Source organism: Dendronephthya gigantea, unplaced genomic scaffold, assembly GCF_004324835.1.
Source record: "Dendronephthya gigantea isolate DGI-Jeju-01 unplaced genomic scaffold, DenGig_1.0 000006F, whole genome shotgun sequence".
In the NCBI taxonomy this organism is placed as follows: domain Eukaryota; kingdom Metazoa; phylum Cnidaria; class Anthozoa; order Malacalcyonacea; family Nephtheidae; genus Dendronephthya; species Dendronephthya gigantea.
Genome location: NW_021163016.1, coordinates 2976925 through 2993062, shown reverse-complemented (window position 1 = coordinate 2993062; position 16138 = coordinate 2976925). Strand labels below are relative to the sequence as shown.

General features: G+C 39.0%; 4 protein-coding genes across 6 annotated transcripts; 2 read left to right on the top strand and 2 right to left on the bottom strand.

Annotated features, from left to right (window-relative positions):
• Positions 1–671: 671 nt before the first annotated feature.
• Positions 672–15490, bottom strand: LOC114516494 (TNF receptor-associated factor 5-like). 2 transcript variants are annotated; one of them, XM_028535989.1, is made up of 9 exons: positions 15270–15490; positions 8198–8347; positions 3272–3326; positions 3072–3176; positions 2782–2940; positions 2501–2578; positions 2076–2153; positions 1386–1778; positions 672–1106 (listed from the first exon to the last, which is right to left on the bottom strand). In XM_028535989.1, exons 2-9 carry the CDS (start codon positions 8335–8337, stop codon positions 819–821), a joined length of 1296 nt encoding a protein of 431 aa, XP_028391790.1. In that variant the 5' UTR covers positions 8338–8347; positions 15270–15490; the 3' UTR covers positions 672–818. The 2 variants fall into 2 exon arrangements, with proteins under 2 accessions (XP_028391790.1, XP_028391791.1); XM_028535990.1 differs by lacking the exon at positions 2782–2940.
• On the bottom strand, positions 3539–6339 carry LOC114516495 (uncharacterized mitochondrial protein AtMg00810-like). Of its 2 annotated transcripts, none has more exons than XM_028535992.1 (2): positions 5993–6339; positions 3539–4971 (listed from the first exon to the last, which is right to left on the bottom strand). In XM_028535992.1, the coding sequence occupies exons 1-2, from the start codon at positions 6123–6125 to the stop codon at positions 3953–3955; spliced, it is 1152 nt and encodes a 383-aa protein (XP_028391793.1). In that variant the 5' UTR covers positions 6126–6339; the 3' UTR covers positions 3539–3952. The 2 variants fall into 2 exon arrangements, with proteins under 2 accessions (XP_028391793.1, XP_028391792.1); XM_028535991.1 differs by lacking the exon at positions 5993–6339 and adding an exon at positions 5560–5871.
• LOC114516612 (BTB/POZ domain-containing protein 3-like) lies at positions 9357–11072 on the top strand. Its single transcript, XM_028536140.1, has one exon. It carries the CDS (start codon positions 9357–9359, stop codon positions 10611–10613), a length of 1257 nt encoding a protein of 418 aa, XP_028391941.1. The 3' UTR covers positions 10614–11072.
• LOC114516611 (BTB/POZ domain-containing protein 6-like) lies at positions 13030–14205 on the top strand. Its single transcript, XM_028536138.1, has one exon. The coding sequence runs from the start codon at positions 13069–13071 to the stop codon at positions 14203–14205; it is 1137 nt and encodes a 378-aa protein (XP_028391939.1). The 5' UTR covers positions 13030–13068.
• Positions 15491–16138: the final 648 nt, after the last annotated feature.

The window sequence follows — 16138 nt, the reverse complement described above, 5'->3', positions numbered from 1 at the left end:
TTAATGGAATTAGAGAATGGTTATAGATATCACGTAATATCCTAAAATTTTAAAATCAGGTATCGTCATCTCAAACAACATTGACCACAACAAGAAATACAAGAACGATGAAACAGCATCTTCCGAAAACACAAATACGTCAAAGAAAGCCAGAAACGTCACAGACGTCGTCCAAACATTCACCTTAACCGCAAAAGAGAAGAAAACCATTTTCCGAATGTTGACCATCGTTGGTTTTCTTTATCTGACGTCTGTTCCATTCATCTTCACATTATCCTACGAAATTCTTCGAGGTCACGATCAAATCTTCTATAAATATTTGTACCCCTGGGCTAAGACTATATACTTCGTAAATGGAGTGATTAATCCTTACTTGTATTACTACAGAAATGACCATTTTCGAAAGCGTCAGCCTGTGTCTTTTACGAGCCCGTCTGTCAATGCAAGCGGTAATCATGCACAATATAGGTACGAGTTACCGTTTTCTCGCAACAAATAATTAATCATGCCATGGTATCGTTCCTTGGATTATATTTCAACATAATACACGCATTAAAATAAGATACTTACTCCTCAAACCGTAAAATGTAATGAAAACTACATAAACTGATAAAAGTAGATTAAAATATGAAACTCGACTGTTAATCTTAATCTTCAATGAAAATCGCTTATCCCCGAATGCTAAACTTCCGTTCTTATATGCTTTGAATTCTATAATTGTCCCAGAACGTACAGAACTTAGTTTTTTGCGTTTCTCTCAGTCCTGACATGGTGCAAGAACAGTCTTGTTTATCCACCTTATGAGAACATTGGCCGCCTTAGGCTTCAACAAAGTTTTGCGCTCTAGGAGTGACGTCAGCCACAAACCGTATAAATATTGCATCATTCTTGCAGTACGTGTTACCACACGCGACGTTTTGCAGGACAAATTTGCGCGCGCCTTTACCAAGCTGCCTTTCGGGTGTGGGTCTGGCAATCCAGTGAGGATCGAAACTTGCCGTAACGTGTCGTCGTTCCTTCGCGTTCTCACGTTGATCCAGCAAGGTGAACGCAAACTTTGGGTTGACAGGCCAGGATAAAATGTCATCATACTCACCAACAATAACCTGGCAAAAACAGAAAATATTTATCAGATTACGCAGCCATATTATAAGTTAAACTAACCAGCTTCATCAATCCTCGCGCTAGGATTATCAGTTGGAAATTCACATTCCCGCAGAGTACAAATACTGTCATTCTTTTACTGATCCAGTGATTACAACAGGAGGAAACCTTAAACCTACACTAGATATAAACTTCCCAGTTCCGCTAAACTGTTCTTCCTAGAGGTCCAATGAGCTAGGATCATCTCTATTTTTACTTGATAAACCTTACAAAGTCCTCACCTGCAATCCTACTGAAATATACTTCCCTTTTCCACTGCCGAAACCATTTAACCACAATCCAGCACACATCTTGTAGCCATTCTTATGAGTGTAAAACGGTTCACTGACCAGCAGCTCAGGTGAACGTTGTGTCCTGGCGTCCTTCATCTTCTGACTGAACTCTGAAATCTTCCAAATATATTCTCCGTCGGCAAATTTGCTTCTGAGCTCCACCAGATCTTTCTTGTATGAGCTTAGAGCATCTCTTTGCAGTTTGATGTGTTCTTTCTGAAGTCCAATGCTTTCATTCTGCGCGTCGAGAAATTTCTGTTGATGCACTAATTTTTCGTGCACCAAATCCAAATGCTCTTTTGTTGCCTTTTCCAAATGCTCGTCCATTTCGTCTCGCTTCGCCTGTGAACGGTAGCATAATTATCTTCCACTCTTAAACTTTCATCCCGAAAAATAAATGGACCTGACACAATGCTTATTAATATCAATTAAAATATTTACTGATGTGTTATCACCAAGTCGCCGGAAAATGGCGTATTCGACCATGGTCGAGTCTGCCGAAAAATGGCGAATTCGACGATGGTCGAGTCCGCCGGAGAATGGCGTATTCGACCATGGTCGAGTCCGCCGAAGAATGGTCGACTCTGCCGGAAAATTTTGGGCACATTCGACATATAATTTATGTTATGATATCCTTACCATAAATTTACATCCAGCATCGTAATATTTACATTCCAACACACTCATTGGACACTCTCTTCGTTTATGAAGAACGAGCTATATAAATTTGAACAAAATTAATGAACTGTGAATGAAGTACATGCACTTGGCTCAATACCATTAAATATATTTTCCTATTTAGGCTAAACATTTCTCTTCTCAGTATACACGTGTTGTCAGCTGATCAGTACAGAACCATAAGATTGTCTCTCAGTTTTTGTCTGGTCGTCGTTGAAAGTCAAGTCTGTTTTTAAGCGTCAGTCTAGCTCCGTCGCTCAGGTCATTGTCGACTGTGCGGTGATAAAATCTACTCTTTGAAAGATGCGAAAGATATTAGTAAAAGAACCGACAGCTCTGATATACGCACAACGCACAGGCTAAAGTAAGTGATATAGATTTCCTACCATATCTCTGGTCATGTTGCAAGCGCCACAATCCCATGGACACTCGACGGGATACTTCGGACATGTTTCCAAATGTATCTACACGAGATAATAAAAAATAAATTGTGAGGTCAGTAAGGGACAGAGTTGGGAACAGAGAGGTCAGAGAGTAACACAAATAGTGGTTTGTACGTATCCTGAGTGAAAGTATCCTTGCATTTTGTACTTATGTTTGATGGCTGCTCACTAATATGATTATTTGCGAAGTGCAAGTTTATTAATTTCAATATTTTTGCACGTACACATCTTTGGGATTCTGTAATACCAACGTTACAGAATTCACAAGGTTCTTCACGAAGTATGCATTCCTTGTCGTGGTTTTCCAGATCTTTTTTCTTTATTTTCGTGCCACACGAGTTGGGGCATTCGGTATCAACGTAAACACACATATCCTCGTGATCCTGTAGATGAAGATCGAAGATCAAAGATCACAATCCCCGGCGCATAGCAATCATGTAAACACTGCTTGTTTTCTGGCCTTTGGGAGGAAAGAAGACAACAAACAAAGCTTCAAAAGCAATTGATCGCCTACCTGCTCTTCTGCCAATGATCCAGACCAGTCACAACCATCGGTATTACGCCTGCACAAGATCTTCAAAGATAAGATTTGTCGAAGGCAACCGTTATCCGGGAAGACCTGAATCAAATAGCGCAAGGAAGATCAGTTTTGAGTGATACACTGTCTGTATAAGATGACTGGTTGATGTATGATAATCATTATAGCGGCAATACCTTCTCTCCGTTCAGAGGCAGATTATCCAGTGGACATTTAGGATTTCTGCTCCTGGAAACGTGAACAAAGACGAGGTAGATTCTTATCTCTTGCAGGCTACGTACAAGCTTGCAAGGTGCTGATTAAGGCTTCAGAGTTTCGGCCTTGTTTGCAAGGCTTCAGACTTCTCGGCCTAGTTTGCAGGGGGGAAAACCGAAAGCAGGGCGGATGATGCATTTGGATGAGGTCGTAATACGTTTGATCACAAATCTCACCTCATGATTGTTGAGTTTTGGGTAGCCATTTGCCACTCCTTTATATTCACAGCACAACTTTAGGGTTACACAGTTTTATTCACTCTGATGTATACAAGGAAAATTACATCTATATATAAGTGGTTACATGATAATCTCTTTAGGGCGGATAACATTTCATTTTACATTTGGTTACCATATTTGGCTTTCATTAAAGAAACATTTACTACACTTGCATCTATGGAATCTATGGAATCATTTGATCACTCATAAATCTAAATTAAATCTATTTACAGTTGATTGATACATATATATTGGAATATTTGGAATATAATAGAGCATACTTTAACACCCCCACTTGCTCTTTATGTTCTATAGTAAATTATTTATTTGATGGCGTGCAGCAGGGCGGGCCATCGCTTTAAAATTATATGCGCAGTTATGAACCTATGTATACTTACCTAATATGGTCTCTTTAAATTTTTCTAATTTTATTTTACTGGCTGGCTTTGTAAATATGTCTGCAATATTTTCCTCTGTTGAAACGTACTCTAAACTAACTCGTCCTTCCTTCACTTCTTCCCTAATGAAATGGTACCTGATGTCTATATGTTTTGTTCTCTGATGATGAATAGGATTCTTCGCCAGATTCATCGCTCCCTGGTTATCTATCTTTATGAAAGCCTTACCTTCATGTATACTTACCTTCATGTCGATGCAGAGTTGTTTCAGAAATTTTGCTTCTTGCATCGCGTTTGTCAATGCAATATATTCCGCTTCACAGGTGGATAGTGCCACTGTCGGCTGTTTGCGACTCTTCCATGATATCAACGGTCCCTTTTGCGCTAGTTGATAGTTGTATCCTGTTATACTCCGTCTATCTGCGATAGATGCTCCCCAATCTGAATCGCAAAAACCTTGAAGAATGAGGGGGTTAATGGACTTTGTGAACGTTAGACCAAATTTTGAAGTACCTTTTAGATATCTCAAAACGTGCTTTGCCTTAGTTAAATCTGCCTGGGTTGGTTTTGACATTTTCTGTGCCAATTTTGTCACGATGTAACACAGATCTGGCCTAGTGCCAGTCATTACATATATGAGACTACCTACTATAGCTCTATAAAGCCCGGGGTCCTCCATTTCAGGAGATTCCACTTCCAAAACTTTGTCTACTCCTAACTCACACGGCGTCGGCTTTGGCTTACAATCGGTCATTTTGAATTTCTCAAGAATCTTTTCAATGTACCGGGTTTGATTCATTTTAATTGTGTTTTCACTGCATTGAAATTCAGTGCCTAAAAACCATTTTAGAATCCCTAGGTCGGTCATTTTAAACCTTTCTTTAAGAGACTTTTTCACGCTCTGTAGTGAATTTGAATCACTCGAGGCGATTATGATATCGTCTACCCAAACGATTACGATCACACATCGTTCATCATCTATTGTACGCACATACACACATGGATCTGCAAGAGATTGAATAAAGTTTTCGTTAATCAAATATTGATGGAGTAGATTATTCCAATTCCTGCCGCTTTGTTTTAGACCATATAGCGACTTTTTCAGCTTACAAACTAACGTTTCACCGCTATCATTTCGCTTTTCAAAACCTTCAGGTTGTTCTATATATATTTCGCAGTCAATTGGCGCATTAAGGTATGCTGTTTTCACATCCATTTGGTGAATAATCATGTCGTTTTGCACGGCACGTTGTAATAACATTCGGATCGAACTCATGCGTGCAGTTGGTGCAAATGTTTCTTGGTAATCTATATCTGAAACTTGAGAATACCCTTTCGCTACAAATCTAGCTTTATATTTTTCCTCACCCTCTTGATTTGTTTTTATAGTGTAAACCCACTTTGCCCCCACTACCTGTCTATCCTTAGGTCGCGGTACTAAATCAAAAGTGTCATTATCTGTCAACGCTTTCATCTCAATTTCCATTGCCTTTTGCCATTTGTTTGCCTCAGGCAACTCAAGTGCTTGTTTATAGCACACTGGAATGTTCGCAACTCTATAGCAATAATCAACAGTGTAATTAACATTCTCACCTAATGTGTCATCTAATTTGCTTTGATCGAAATAATTTGGCTTATTGCGAACTCTTGTTGGATACCTATCTCCCTCGGTAACCATTTCGGTGTTGTTTGTTGCATTCTCGCTGTTTGTTTCGAGATTATTCGAGCTCTCCTCAACTGTACTCGGCATTTTGGGGTTTTCATTGCTAGTACTCGAAGGTTTTCTTTCGGGTACAAACTCATCAAGATCGTTGAGTTTATTGTCTTTGCCTTGGAAGTTGTCAATGAATTTGACACAACGTACCTTTTCTATCTTGTCTAATTCCGGATAGTATATCAAGTAAGATGGGCTCTCTGTCGTACCCTATAAATATACCTTTACGGCTCTTGCGTCTATTTTCTTGGTTTTGCAAAGCATAGCATGTTGTGCCGAATACATGCATATTATTTAAATTTGGTTTCTTACCTGTCAACGCCTCAAATGGTGTCTTCTCTAAGCGTTGGTTGAAGCATCTATTTCTTATGTAGGCCGAAGCCATCACAGCGTAGGTCCACAACCGTTTTGGTAGTTTTGCCTCCAATAGCAGGCACCTAGCCATGCTAAAAAGGCTTCGCCACGCTCTTTCTGCAGTTCCATTTTGGTGAGGGGAATACGGGGCACTCGTCTCGTGTCTTATTGACTGCTTTCGTAAGAGAGATTTAAATTCTTGACTCGTAAACTCACCACCATTATCGCTTCGTATCCTTTTAACTTTACCATAAGGCGCAACATCGGCCAAAAATTTTTCTGTGGCTTCTAAAGTGTCGCTCTTTCGCTTTAAAATATATCATGTTGATACCTGTATAATCGTCTATAAAAGACAATGCATATTTAAATCCGTCTCTGGCAACGGGCTCAATTGGCCCTGCCAAGTCACAGTGGACAAAATCTAAAGGTGCTTTAGCTCTCTGATCTGGCTCTCGGTTTCTATTCTGACACATCTTTCCTTGAATGCATACTTCACAATCTTTCTCGCTGTGGTCTATGATTTTCATACCTTTGACTACCTGCTCTAATTTACGCACATCTCCAAAGTTACAATGGCCTAAAATCCTGTGCCACTCATTAATGGAGGTAGCATTGTTACACGAAGAAGAGATACTATTTAAATAGTACAAACGCTCTCTCTCTTCTATCTCAAATACCTGACCTTCAGCTGTAGTGTATTTACTTACCTGTTCTCCTAAAGCAACCGATCCTCCTCTACCTATTTCTGCCGAAACTGAAAAAATATTTTGACTGTAGGACGGTATATAAAGTGCGTCGCTTAGCATTAGATTTTGTACATTACCCCTTACATCAAACAATTTAACCATTGCATTTCCCTTCCCTAAAACTACGTTAGCCTTGCTCCCATCGGCAAGTTCTATAAAGTGACTGTTCGGATCAAAGTTCTTGTCAAAGCTTACAAACCTAGACCTATCATTAATTATGTGGCTAGTCGCCCCAGTGTCCACGAGAAGCTTCGAATTCTTCGTACTCCTACCTTTACCATCTTTTAACGTAAATGCGAATGAATGTTCATCCAAATCTTGATTCTTCACTTGTCCGTTGATAAGCTTCGCTGCGTCCTTCTTTGCGGCTCTACAATCTCTTGTATTGTGGGTCTTGGTTCGACATTTGGCACACCATTTTTCGCTCTTTAGCCAACATTCAGAACTCTTATGGCCTTTCTTATCACATTTGAAGCATTTTCCGTCGAATTTCGTCTTGGCGGCAAACATCACGTTATCTTTGCCTTCCGTACTATGGCAACTCTTTTCACTCTCTTCGTAGTTTCGCAGGGCTATTTTGAATTCGCTGAATGTCATCTGCTTTTCTCGTTGGATTATCACAGTAGAGAATGTTTTATAGTTCCTAGGAAGGCCTTTCAAAACCATGGCAATTAGTAAACCGTCGCTTATTATTTCCTCTGCTGCTTTGAGTGCTGTCGCAGCGGTCTCCGCGCGTATGATGTAGTCCGTTGTGGACTCGCTTTCTCCTTTTCTCAGCGAAGTAAGTTCAGTGTACAAAGCTATAATTCTGGGTTTTCCTTTTCCTTGATAGTGTTCTCTCAGCACGGTTAAAGCCTTTCGACCATCATCTTTTGCCTCCCGTATCACTAGGGACAAGCTTCGGTCGTCTAAACACTGTACAAGTTCGGCGAAGGCATCGGCATTCTTCGACTCATCTAGCTCACGCTCATCGCTGCTAGGCACAAAAATATTGTAAAGCTTTTGGATCCGCATAAATGATAAAAACTTTACCTCCCATAATTCGTACTTCGATTCGTTTCCATCGAAGACCAGAGCTCTCCTGGGCCCATAACCTGTTGAGTTTTGGGTAGCCATTTGCCACTCCTTTATATTCACAGCACAACTTTAGGGTTACACAGTTTTATTCACTCTGATGTATACAAGGAAAATTACATCTATATATAAGTGGTTACATGATAATCTCTTTAGGGCGGATAACATTTCATTTTACATTTGGTTACCATATTTGGCTTTCATTAAAGAAACATTTACTACACTTGCATCTATGGAATCTATGGAATCATTTGATCACTCATAAATCTAAATTAAATCTATTTACAGTTGATTGATACATATATATTGGAATATTTGGAATATAATAGAGCATACTTTAACAATGATTGGCTCGAGGCATGATTGACACACCCGATGACCGCACGGTGTTACTTGAACTGGACTGCGCAACGCATTCCAACAGATCGGACACTCAAACGACTTGTCCAGCGGCTCGGCAAACTGAACTTCGTATCCTGGCATTCTGTGGCTTCTGTGAAATGACAATTTATAGTTCAGGGACCAGTTGTGTAAAAGACTAGCTAACTTAGTTAACTTTTAACTTTAGTTAAGGACAGAATTGTCCAATCAGAGTCATGTATTTCTGAGATAACTAGGTAATAACAGAGTTTTATACAACCGACCCCTGTTGTTAGGATCTGAATTTAATGTCAACTGAATTGACTTTGGATGGAGTGTTATTGAGTTTTCACTTGAGTCAAGATTAGATGTCAAACTGAAGTGTGTGGGAACGGACGTTTTGATGAGATTTCTTTCTAAGAACATATAAAATTGTTCTTGGAAACAGTCTGTAATCATGATGGTTTCCCGGAATTATTCGGCTTACATCTCTTCCGACCACAACGGAAGATTTCCTCACACTAGCAAATCTCTGGCCTAACTAACGCAAGCCAAGCAATATAAACTATTCTGTTGCTTGTTGAATATCAAATTTGCTGATCTGTATAGTGTACAAAGCGGTTCTTTAAACATTGTCAAAACGGAAAATTCCTTCACATCAGCAATCCTTGTCCTAAACGCAAGCGAAGCAATATAAACTGTTCTGTTGAATATCAATTTGCAAGCAATATAAACTATTCTGTCGAATATCAAACATTGTCAACCTTGGCAGTTGATAACGCATTAACTAACTAATCGGACTTTATCTTAAAATCACGAGATAATTTGCATTAAAGATAAATTTATCAGATAACCACTGATCAAATTTGCTTCATGTGCACTTTCATAATAGTTTTTATAAGACGTATTCAAGTGTGCCCGCTTTTAATGCAATAACATTCATCATCTAAGTTTCGCTTATGAACGTTGATCCATTTTCATAGCTTTTTTCTTCAAAACCAGGTGCACATTCTCCGTTTTGGTGGCGTCATATAATATTAATGGTGATCATGACTTCCGCAGGTAAACTGAGCGATAGCTGGCAATGTAGAAAAACGACAGCCAGTGAAAGGAATGCTTACATGTATGAAAACAGAAGAACCATGAGTAATGTATCCTTTGTCTGTGGTAAGGAAGGTGGCCGCGAAATTTACGCTCACAAATACATCCTTGGTACGAGAAGTGTCGTGTTTGAGAAAATGTTATACGGAGAGTTAGCCGAGAAAGAATCGCAGCCCATTTGTATTCCCGACGCAGACGAAGATTGCTTCGAGGAGTTTTTACGCTTTCTTTACGAAGATGATTGTGTGATTACTGGACAGAATGCTACAGGACTCTTGTACTTGGCTGACAAATACGAAATACCAGCTTTGTCTGAACAATGTTGGAAGTTTCTAGAGGAAAACATTGACCAAAATAACGTTTTCGAAGTGCTGACACTCGCACAGAGTTTTAAAAGAGATAATTTGAAAGAAAAATGCAGGGATTTTTTTTCAGGAAAAACTACTGAATGCCTTAACTCAGAGGGTTTCCGCGACATCAAGTCCCAAATGCTGGAGGACTTGTTAAAGGGGACGAGCTTTTTAGATACAAGTCATGCAAAGGATATCGAGTTGTTTAAAGCTGCTGTGAAGTGGTCTGACAGCAAATGCGCGGAGCAGGGTTTAGATGTTAAAAAAGACAAGAGCGCAAGAAGACAAGTCCTAGGGGATATCGTCTATGACATTCGTTTTCTGGCCATGACTCTGGACCATATTATAGATTATGTCTCTTTTACTGGGGTTCTCACAAACGAAGAGCTTGTGGGCATTTTACAAAGAGTCAGAGGACACGAAGTTCCTGGTCTGAAATGGAAAAGCCCCGTAGTTGAGTCAGTTGAGCCCGAATCAATCACCATAACGAGATTCGATGCGCATGCGGGAAGCGACGTCGTTGAAGACTCTTGGTTTTACGTCAAAGACGATAAGATAAACGCTCTGACTTTTACTGTGAACGAAAGTATTCACCTTCAGGGCGTTCGCTTATTTGGGGACTGTCATGGCAGTAGTTACTCCGTAAAATTCAAGGTGAAAGAAATGCAATATGAAAAAAGGCGCTATCCGCCTTCGAAACTACACGAAGATGGTGTCTGGGGTTACGATGTCATGTTACCACAACCAATTTCTTTGCAACCAGACGAAGAAGTCACGATGACAGCAACGATAGAAGGACCGGAGTCGTTCAAGGGAAGCAACGGTAAACTAACTGTGAACGTCGGTGACATTGTTGTGCGTTTTCATGATACACCTTCTGGTTCAAACCATAACCACACCAGCAAAACCGAAGGTCAATTTTACAAAATTTTCCTTCTTAAAATGTAGGACCAAATGTGGACTGCGGGGGAGGGGGAGGGTGTGGATTGGCGAGGTCAGCTTAAACTGATTCGCTATCTCAGTTATAAAATTATGGTACGCACCAACATAAATATCGCTAATTTCAAACGATATATAATAGTAGTATTTACATGAACTTTTATAGTAACGGGCAAGCATCATCTTTCATTCTAAGGCTTTAATTAAATGATTTAAATGACTATGCACCGACATAAATATTACTAATTTCAAGCAATATATAATGGTAGTTTTTACGTCAACTTTTAAACAGTGAGAACTTCACCTGTCTCAGAAACGCTTAGAAAGTTGATCAGGGATTAGCAAAATTAAACACAAGCACTGTCAGTTCTGTACTTATATAAAAACATAATTTAATTATAACAAAATAGATCATGTACGGCCCAGGAACGGACGGATCATAAAATTTACAATCAGACTAGAAAATAATTGAGAATTTACAAAGATAGGTCCCTTAGGGAGTTAGAGAACCTCAATATATCACAATCGTTGTAAAATAAGAAGTATGTCACATATAAAACTGCGCGGTAAGCGGGATTTAAATAAAGAAATTAGGACCTTATAATTCTCAAAATCAGTCTTTCCTGTGATTTATCACTATGAAAAAGCATCCAGATCAATGTCATCTTCAGAGACTCCCAAGAGTGCAGAAAAACAGAAAGTTATCTTCATCTGTGTCCTTGACAGTTGACATGTGCGACTCGACTCTCTGAGCAGAATCTCCATAAAACCTTTCAAAAACTGCTCGTGTTAATAACGTATTTGCGGGCACAAAATTAATAAAATGCATGGTCGCTTGACTCAACACTACTATCACAATGGAATAATACGTCGCTGATCAATTCGTTTACAATATTTACACGTTGCTTTGTAAGACTGTTGTCATACCAGATTATCAATCATTGTTACGTTGTTACCTAGAGACCATGATTATATTGATAGTAATGATAATCTGAGCTAATTTTAGATTTAAAATGTCGAGACTTCCGTAGAAAGATAGTGTGGTGCGTCTTTTATCCCGAAATGCGGAAGTCGATATATTTATGTAGCCGTTTCCTACTAGCTTCAAAGAGGATTTCTACTCTCTGAGAGTCTGAGCTGTTCATATATGGACACTGGATTGCAGCATTTTTACTCAAAAACAAATCTATATTTTTAAGTTCTATGTAAGCCCTTGTTAAACACTGATATGCTATCAAACTACTTTCTTTGTTTGGACGATGATTAAAAACGAGAAACAACCGAAATATCAGCACCATTCGGAGAATATTTTGCCGAACCTCTTCACTCCAGGTCTATAAATGATAAATACTGTCGTATTACCAAGATCTCCCTAAACTGGCTACTGCCAGATGAAGAAATCGTAACCATTCAGACAAATTACTACAGTAAATAATTCGTTAGTTCTTTGACTATGTCTCAACTCTACGTTTTATTCATTGTCATGACATGCAGTTCAACTGTCCGACGTTTTTGGTTCAATTTTGAATAATGCAAGGAGTGTAAGAGGTCAACAGTGAATACTTGCTAACTAATATAGCTTGTTGGCGTAGATGGTACATTTAGTAGCCAATAATAGATGGAGCGAAAAAACTGACTTAGTTCACTAGTTCTGTTAGTTCAGGATCTGATCTTATAGTCCACAAGACTAACTTTGTGTACAATGTTACTTTAAACTAATTCCGGGGTCGCGCTGGGTGTGAATATTAACAAGTGTATACGTTGTTATGGATTTTTTTACTGTTGACTGAAACTTGTTTATGTAGTAATATGTTGAATAATGCGTCAAAACCTTAGCCTGTATATAGTAGGGGATTTCTCTTAATTATTTGACTACATACAGGCAAACCATGCAATCTTATTATTGATTTCAACACAAACCAAGTTATATTTGAAGCTAGTATACTGAATATAGAGTCTAAAATTGCAAACCTTATAGTACTGCATGAGCCTAAAATTATAAATCGTCGTTAACAACATGGTACAATCCTTAGCAACGAACAAACCAGTCCAATTCTTCCTGGAAATGATTTGCATTTGGGGGTGTATTTAATACAAAAAATTCTCGTAAACATTGCCATATATGTTGCTTCGTGTGCATTTTAAAAACTATTCGAGTGTGTCCGCGCTTTTAAACGCAATAACCGTAGTGGTGTGGCTTTATGAGCATTCATTTTTAAAAACTCTGTAATTTCAGAAGCAGGTTTAATTTCTCTGTTTTGGTGTCATCACATCATCGATCATGACTTCCTCAGGTCAGAGCGATAGCTGGCAATGCAGAAAGACGACAGCCAGAGAAAGAAATGCTTACATGTTTAATATAACAATCGTGAGTGATATATCCTTCTTCTGTCGAGAGGAAGGTGGGCGCGAATTTTACGCTCACAAATACGTCCTTGGTACGACAAGTGTAGTGTTTGAGAAAATGTTTTACGGAGAGTTAGCCGAGAAAGAATCGCGCATTTGTATTCCCGACGCAGACGAGGATTGCTTCGAGGGGTTTTTACACTTTCTTTACGTAGATGATTGTGTGATTACTGCACAGAATGCGACAGGACTCTTGTATTTAGCTAAAAAATACTTCATCCTGGCGTTGGTAGAAAAATGTTGCAAGTTTCTAGAGGCGAACATTGACCAAAATAACGTTTTCGAAGTGCTGAAACTAGCGCAGAAAATTGAAAGAAGAGATTTGGAAGTAAAATGCTGGCATTTTGTTTCAGTAAGAACTACCGAATGCCTTAACTCAGAGGGTTTCTGCGACATTGATCCCCAAATACTGGTTGCCTTGTTAAAGAGAACGAGCTCTTTGCATATAACGGATATCGAGTTGTTTAAAGCTGTTGTGAAGTGGTCTGACAGCAAATGCGCGGAGCAGGGTTTGGATGTTAAAAAAGACAAGAGCGCAAGAAGACAAGTACTAGGGGATATCGTCTATGACATTCGTTTTCTGGCGATGTCGTATGACGAAATTATAAATTCTGTTTCTTTTACTAAGGTTCTCACAAGCGAAGAGATTGTGGGCATTTTACAAAGACTCAATGGACACGAAGTTCCTGGTCTGAAATGGAAATACCCCGTAGTGGAGCCCGAATTAATCACCATAACGAGATTCGATGCGCATGCGGAAAGCGACGTCGTTGAAGACTCTTGGTTTTACGTCAAAGACGATAAGATAAACGCTCTGACTTTCACTGTGAACGAAAGTGTTCGCCTTCAGGGCGTTCGCTTATTTGGGGACTGTCGTGGCAGTAGTTACTCCGTAAAATTCAAGGTGAAAGAAAAACAATATGAAACCAGGCACTATGTTTCGAGACCAGACAAAGATGGTGTCTGGGGTTGCGATGTCATGTTACCACAACCAATTTCTTTGCAACCAGACGAAGAAGTCACGATGACAGCAACGATAGAAGGACCGGAGTCGTTCAAGGGAAGCAACGGTAAACTAACTGTGAACGTCGGTGACATTGTTGTACATTTTCATGATACACCTTCCGGTTCAAACCATAACCACACCAGCAAAACTGAAGGTCAATTTTACAAAATTTTCCTTCTTAAAATGTAGGACCATGGACTGTGGGGATGGGGGAGGGGGGAGGGTGTGGATGATCGAGGTCAGCTTTAGACTGATTCGCATATCTCAGTTATAAAATATGGTACGCATGCACCAACATAAATATCGCTTATTTCACCGGTAAGCATCATCTTTCATTCTAAGGCTTTAAACTGATTTGCACCTGTCATATGATTCTAGTATGCACCAACCGTATGATAAATATTGCTAATTTCAAACAATATATAATGGTAGTTAACTTTCAGTCAGCGAGAACTTCATCTGTCTCACAAACGCTTACGGAAAGTTGATCGAGGATCATCAAAATTTGTGGATTTCTGTACTTATAAAAACATAATTTTATTATAACAAAATAAATTAGATACGGACCAGTGTACGGACCGGTCATAATCATGTAATAATCAGACTAGAAAATAAGAATTTGCAAGGACCTCTTTCAGAACTTTAACATGTTACAATCGTTGTAAAATAAACGATGTAAAGGAATCAGTCATATATAAAACTGATAAAGGATTTAGATGGAAATTTTAGGACCAAAGAGTTCTAGAAATTTACTCTGTTCTATAGCAATAATCTTTTCTCGCTTTCAAGGTTTGATGAATTCCACTGCTGTGATGTAGCCTCGCGAATGTGCTCTTACAATTCAAATATGCCTACTTTTTACTGTGGGAAAGGTTTTTTGAATAAGCTGAGACAACGAACGTTTGAAAAGAACATATTAACTATTCCTCCCTCCCGTCGACAGAGTCAAACTTTTCTAAGGAAATTTCCTTAGAAGTGAGAACGCTGGTTACACCATATCATTTAAGACCATTTCAAAACACATATCACAGCCGTCGGGCGCGTAACTATTGCGAGGATGTCCGTGTTTTTCAGATAACTTGCATTGAATCGTACACATTTCAGTCGTATACTCAATAAGTTTGGGATCACGCGTAATTATACAAGCCAAGTTAGGCGAACCGGCTAACATTGCTAATCACAAAGTGATGTTTGTTACATTAGATAGCCATGGTCTAGTTACTCAATTTTAAAGAGCGATTTTCTTGGCTTACCTTCTGAAGTCTACACGTACTGGACACGCGTCTTGCGGAACAAACTTTCGGCGCTAAACACTCCACCAGTGAAAAAACAATTCTTCAACTCTTCAGAAGATCAGATCTTAATCAAAGTACGGCGTCTTACGATCAAAACTTGATGAATTATATTTTATCGTCAGAATGTGGAATAAACAAAGATTGAAACAGTAATGGCACGCGTATAGGAGATTAAAATATATTCCACCCGTATGAAAAAATCAACAACCGCGCCCTTGAATAGTTAAAGCAGGATCTTTAAATATAACTGCGGCACCTGCATGTAACAGGTCAAACATTGGTCAGTCAAGCGAAACATCATGTACATCTGAATTAAGTCCTGGAGCTTTTTCAATGCAGTAACACTGGATCAATAAGAGATGATTCTTACTGGACCTCTAGGAAGAACAGTTTAGAACTGATAGAGCTATCCAGTATAAATAAAGTTAGTTTAGTTTAGGTTTCCTTCTGTAGTAACACTGGATCAATAAGAGATGATCCTTACTGGACCTTTAGGAAGAACAGTTTAGAACTGATAGAGCTATCCAGTATAAATAAAGTTAGTTTAGTTTAGGTTTCCTCCTGTAGTAACACTGGATCAATAAGAGATGATCCTTACTGGACCTTTAGGAAGAACAGTTTAGAACTGATAGAGCTATCCAGTATAAATAAAGTTAGTTTAGTTTAGGTTTCCTCCTGTAGTAACACTGGATCAATAAGAGATGATCCTTACTGGACCTTTAGGAAGAACAGTTTAGAACTGATAGAGCTATCCAGTATAAATAAAGTTAGTTTAGTTTAGGTTTCCTCCTGTAGTAACACTGGATCAATAAGAGATGATCCTTACT

What these genes read in the sequence shown, in the direction of transcription:
- LOC114516611 (XM_028536138.1), top strand. Translation starts at nt 13,069, where the DNA reads ATGTTTTACGGAGAGTTAGCCGAGAAAGAATCGCGCATTTGTATTCCC.
- LOC114516495 (XM_028535991.1), bottom strand. Translation starts at nt 5,716, where the DNA reads ATGCCGAGTACAGTTGAGGAGAGCTCGAATAATCTCGAAACAAACAGC. An exon ending in CAAATTAGATGACACATTAG is followed by an intron (nt 4,972 to 5,559) that starts GTGAGAATGTTA and finishes AATCTCTTGCAG; the next exon opens with ATCCATGTGTGTATGTGCGT.
- LOC114516612 (XM_028536140.1), top strand. Translation starts at nt 9,357, where the DNA reads ATGAGTAATGTATCCTTTGTCTGTGGTAAGGAAGGTGGCCGCGAAATT.
- LOC114516494 (XM_028535989.1), bottom strand. Translation starts at nt 8,337, where the DNA reads ATGCCAGGATACGAAGTTCAGTTTGCCGAGCCGCTGGACAAGTCGTTT. An exon ending in TCATGCCTCGAGCCAATCAT is followed by an intron (nt 3,327 to 8,197) that starts TGTTAAAGTATG and finishes TGTTCACGTTTC; the next exon opens with CAGGAGCAGAAATCCTAAAT. An exon ending in TTACAGAATCCCAAAGATGT is followed by an intron (nt 2,579 to 2,781) that starts GTACGTGCAAAA and finishes TATCTCGTGTAG; the next exon opens with ATACATTTGGAAACATGTCC.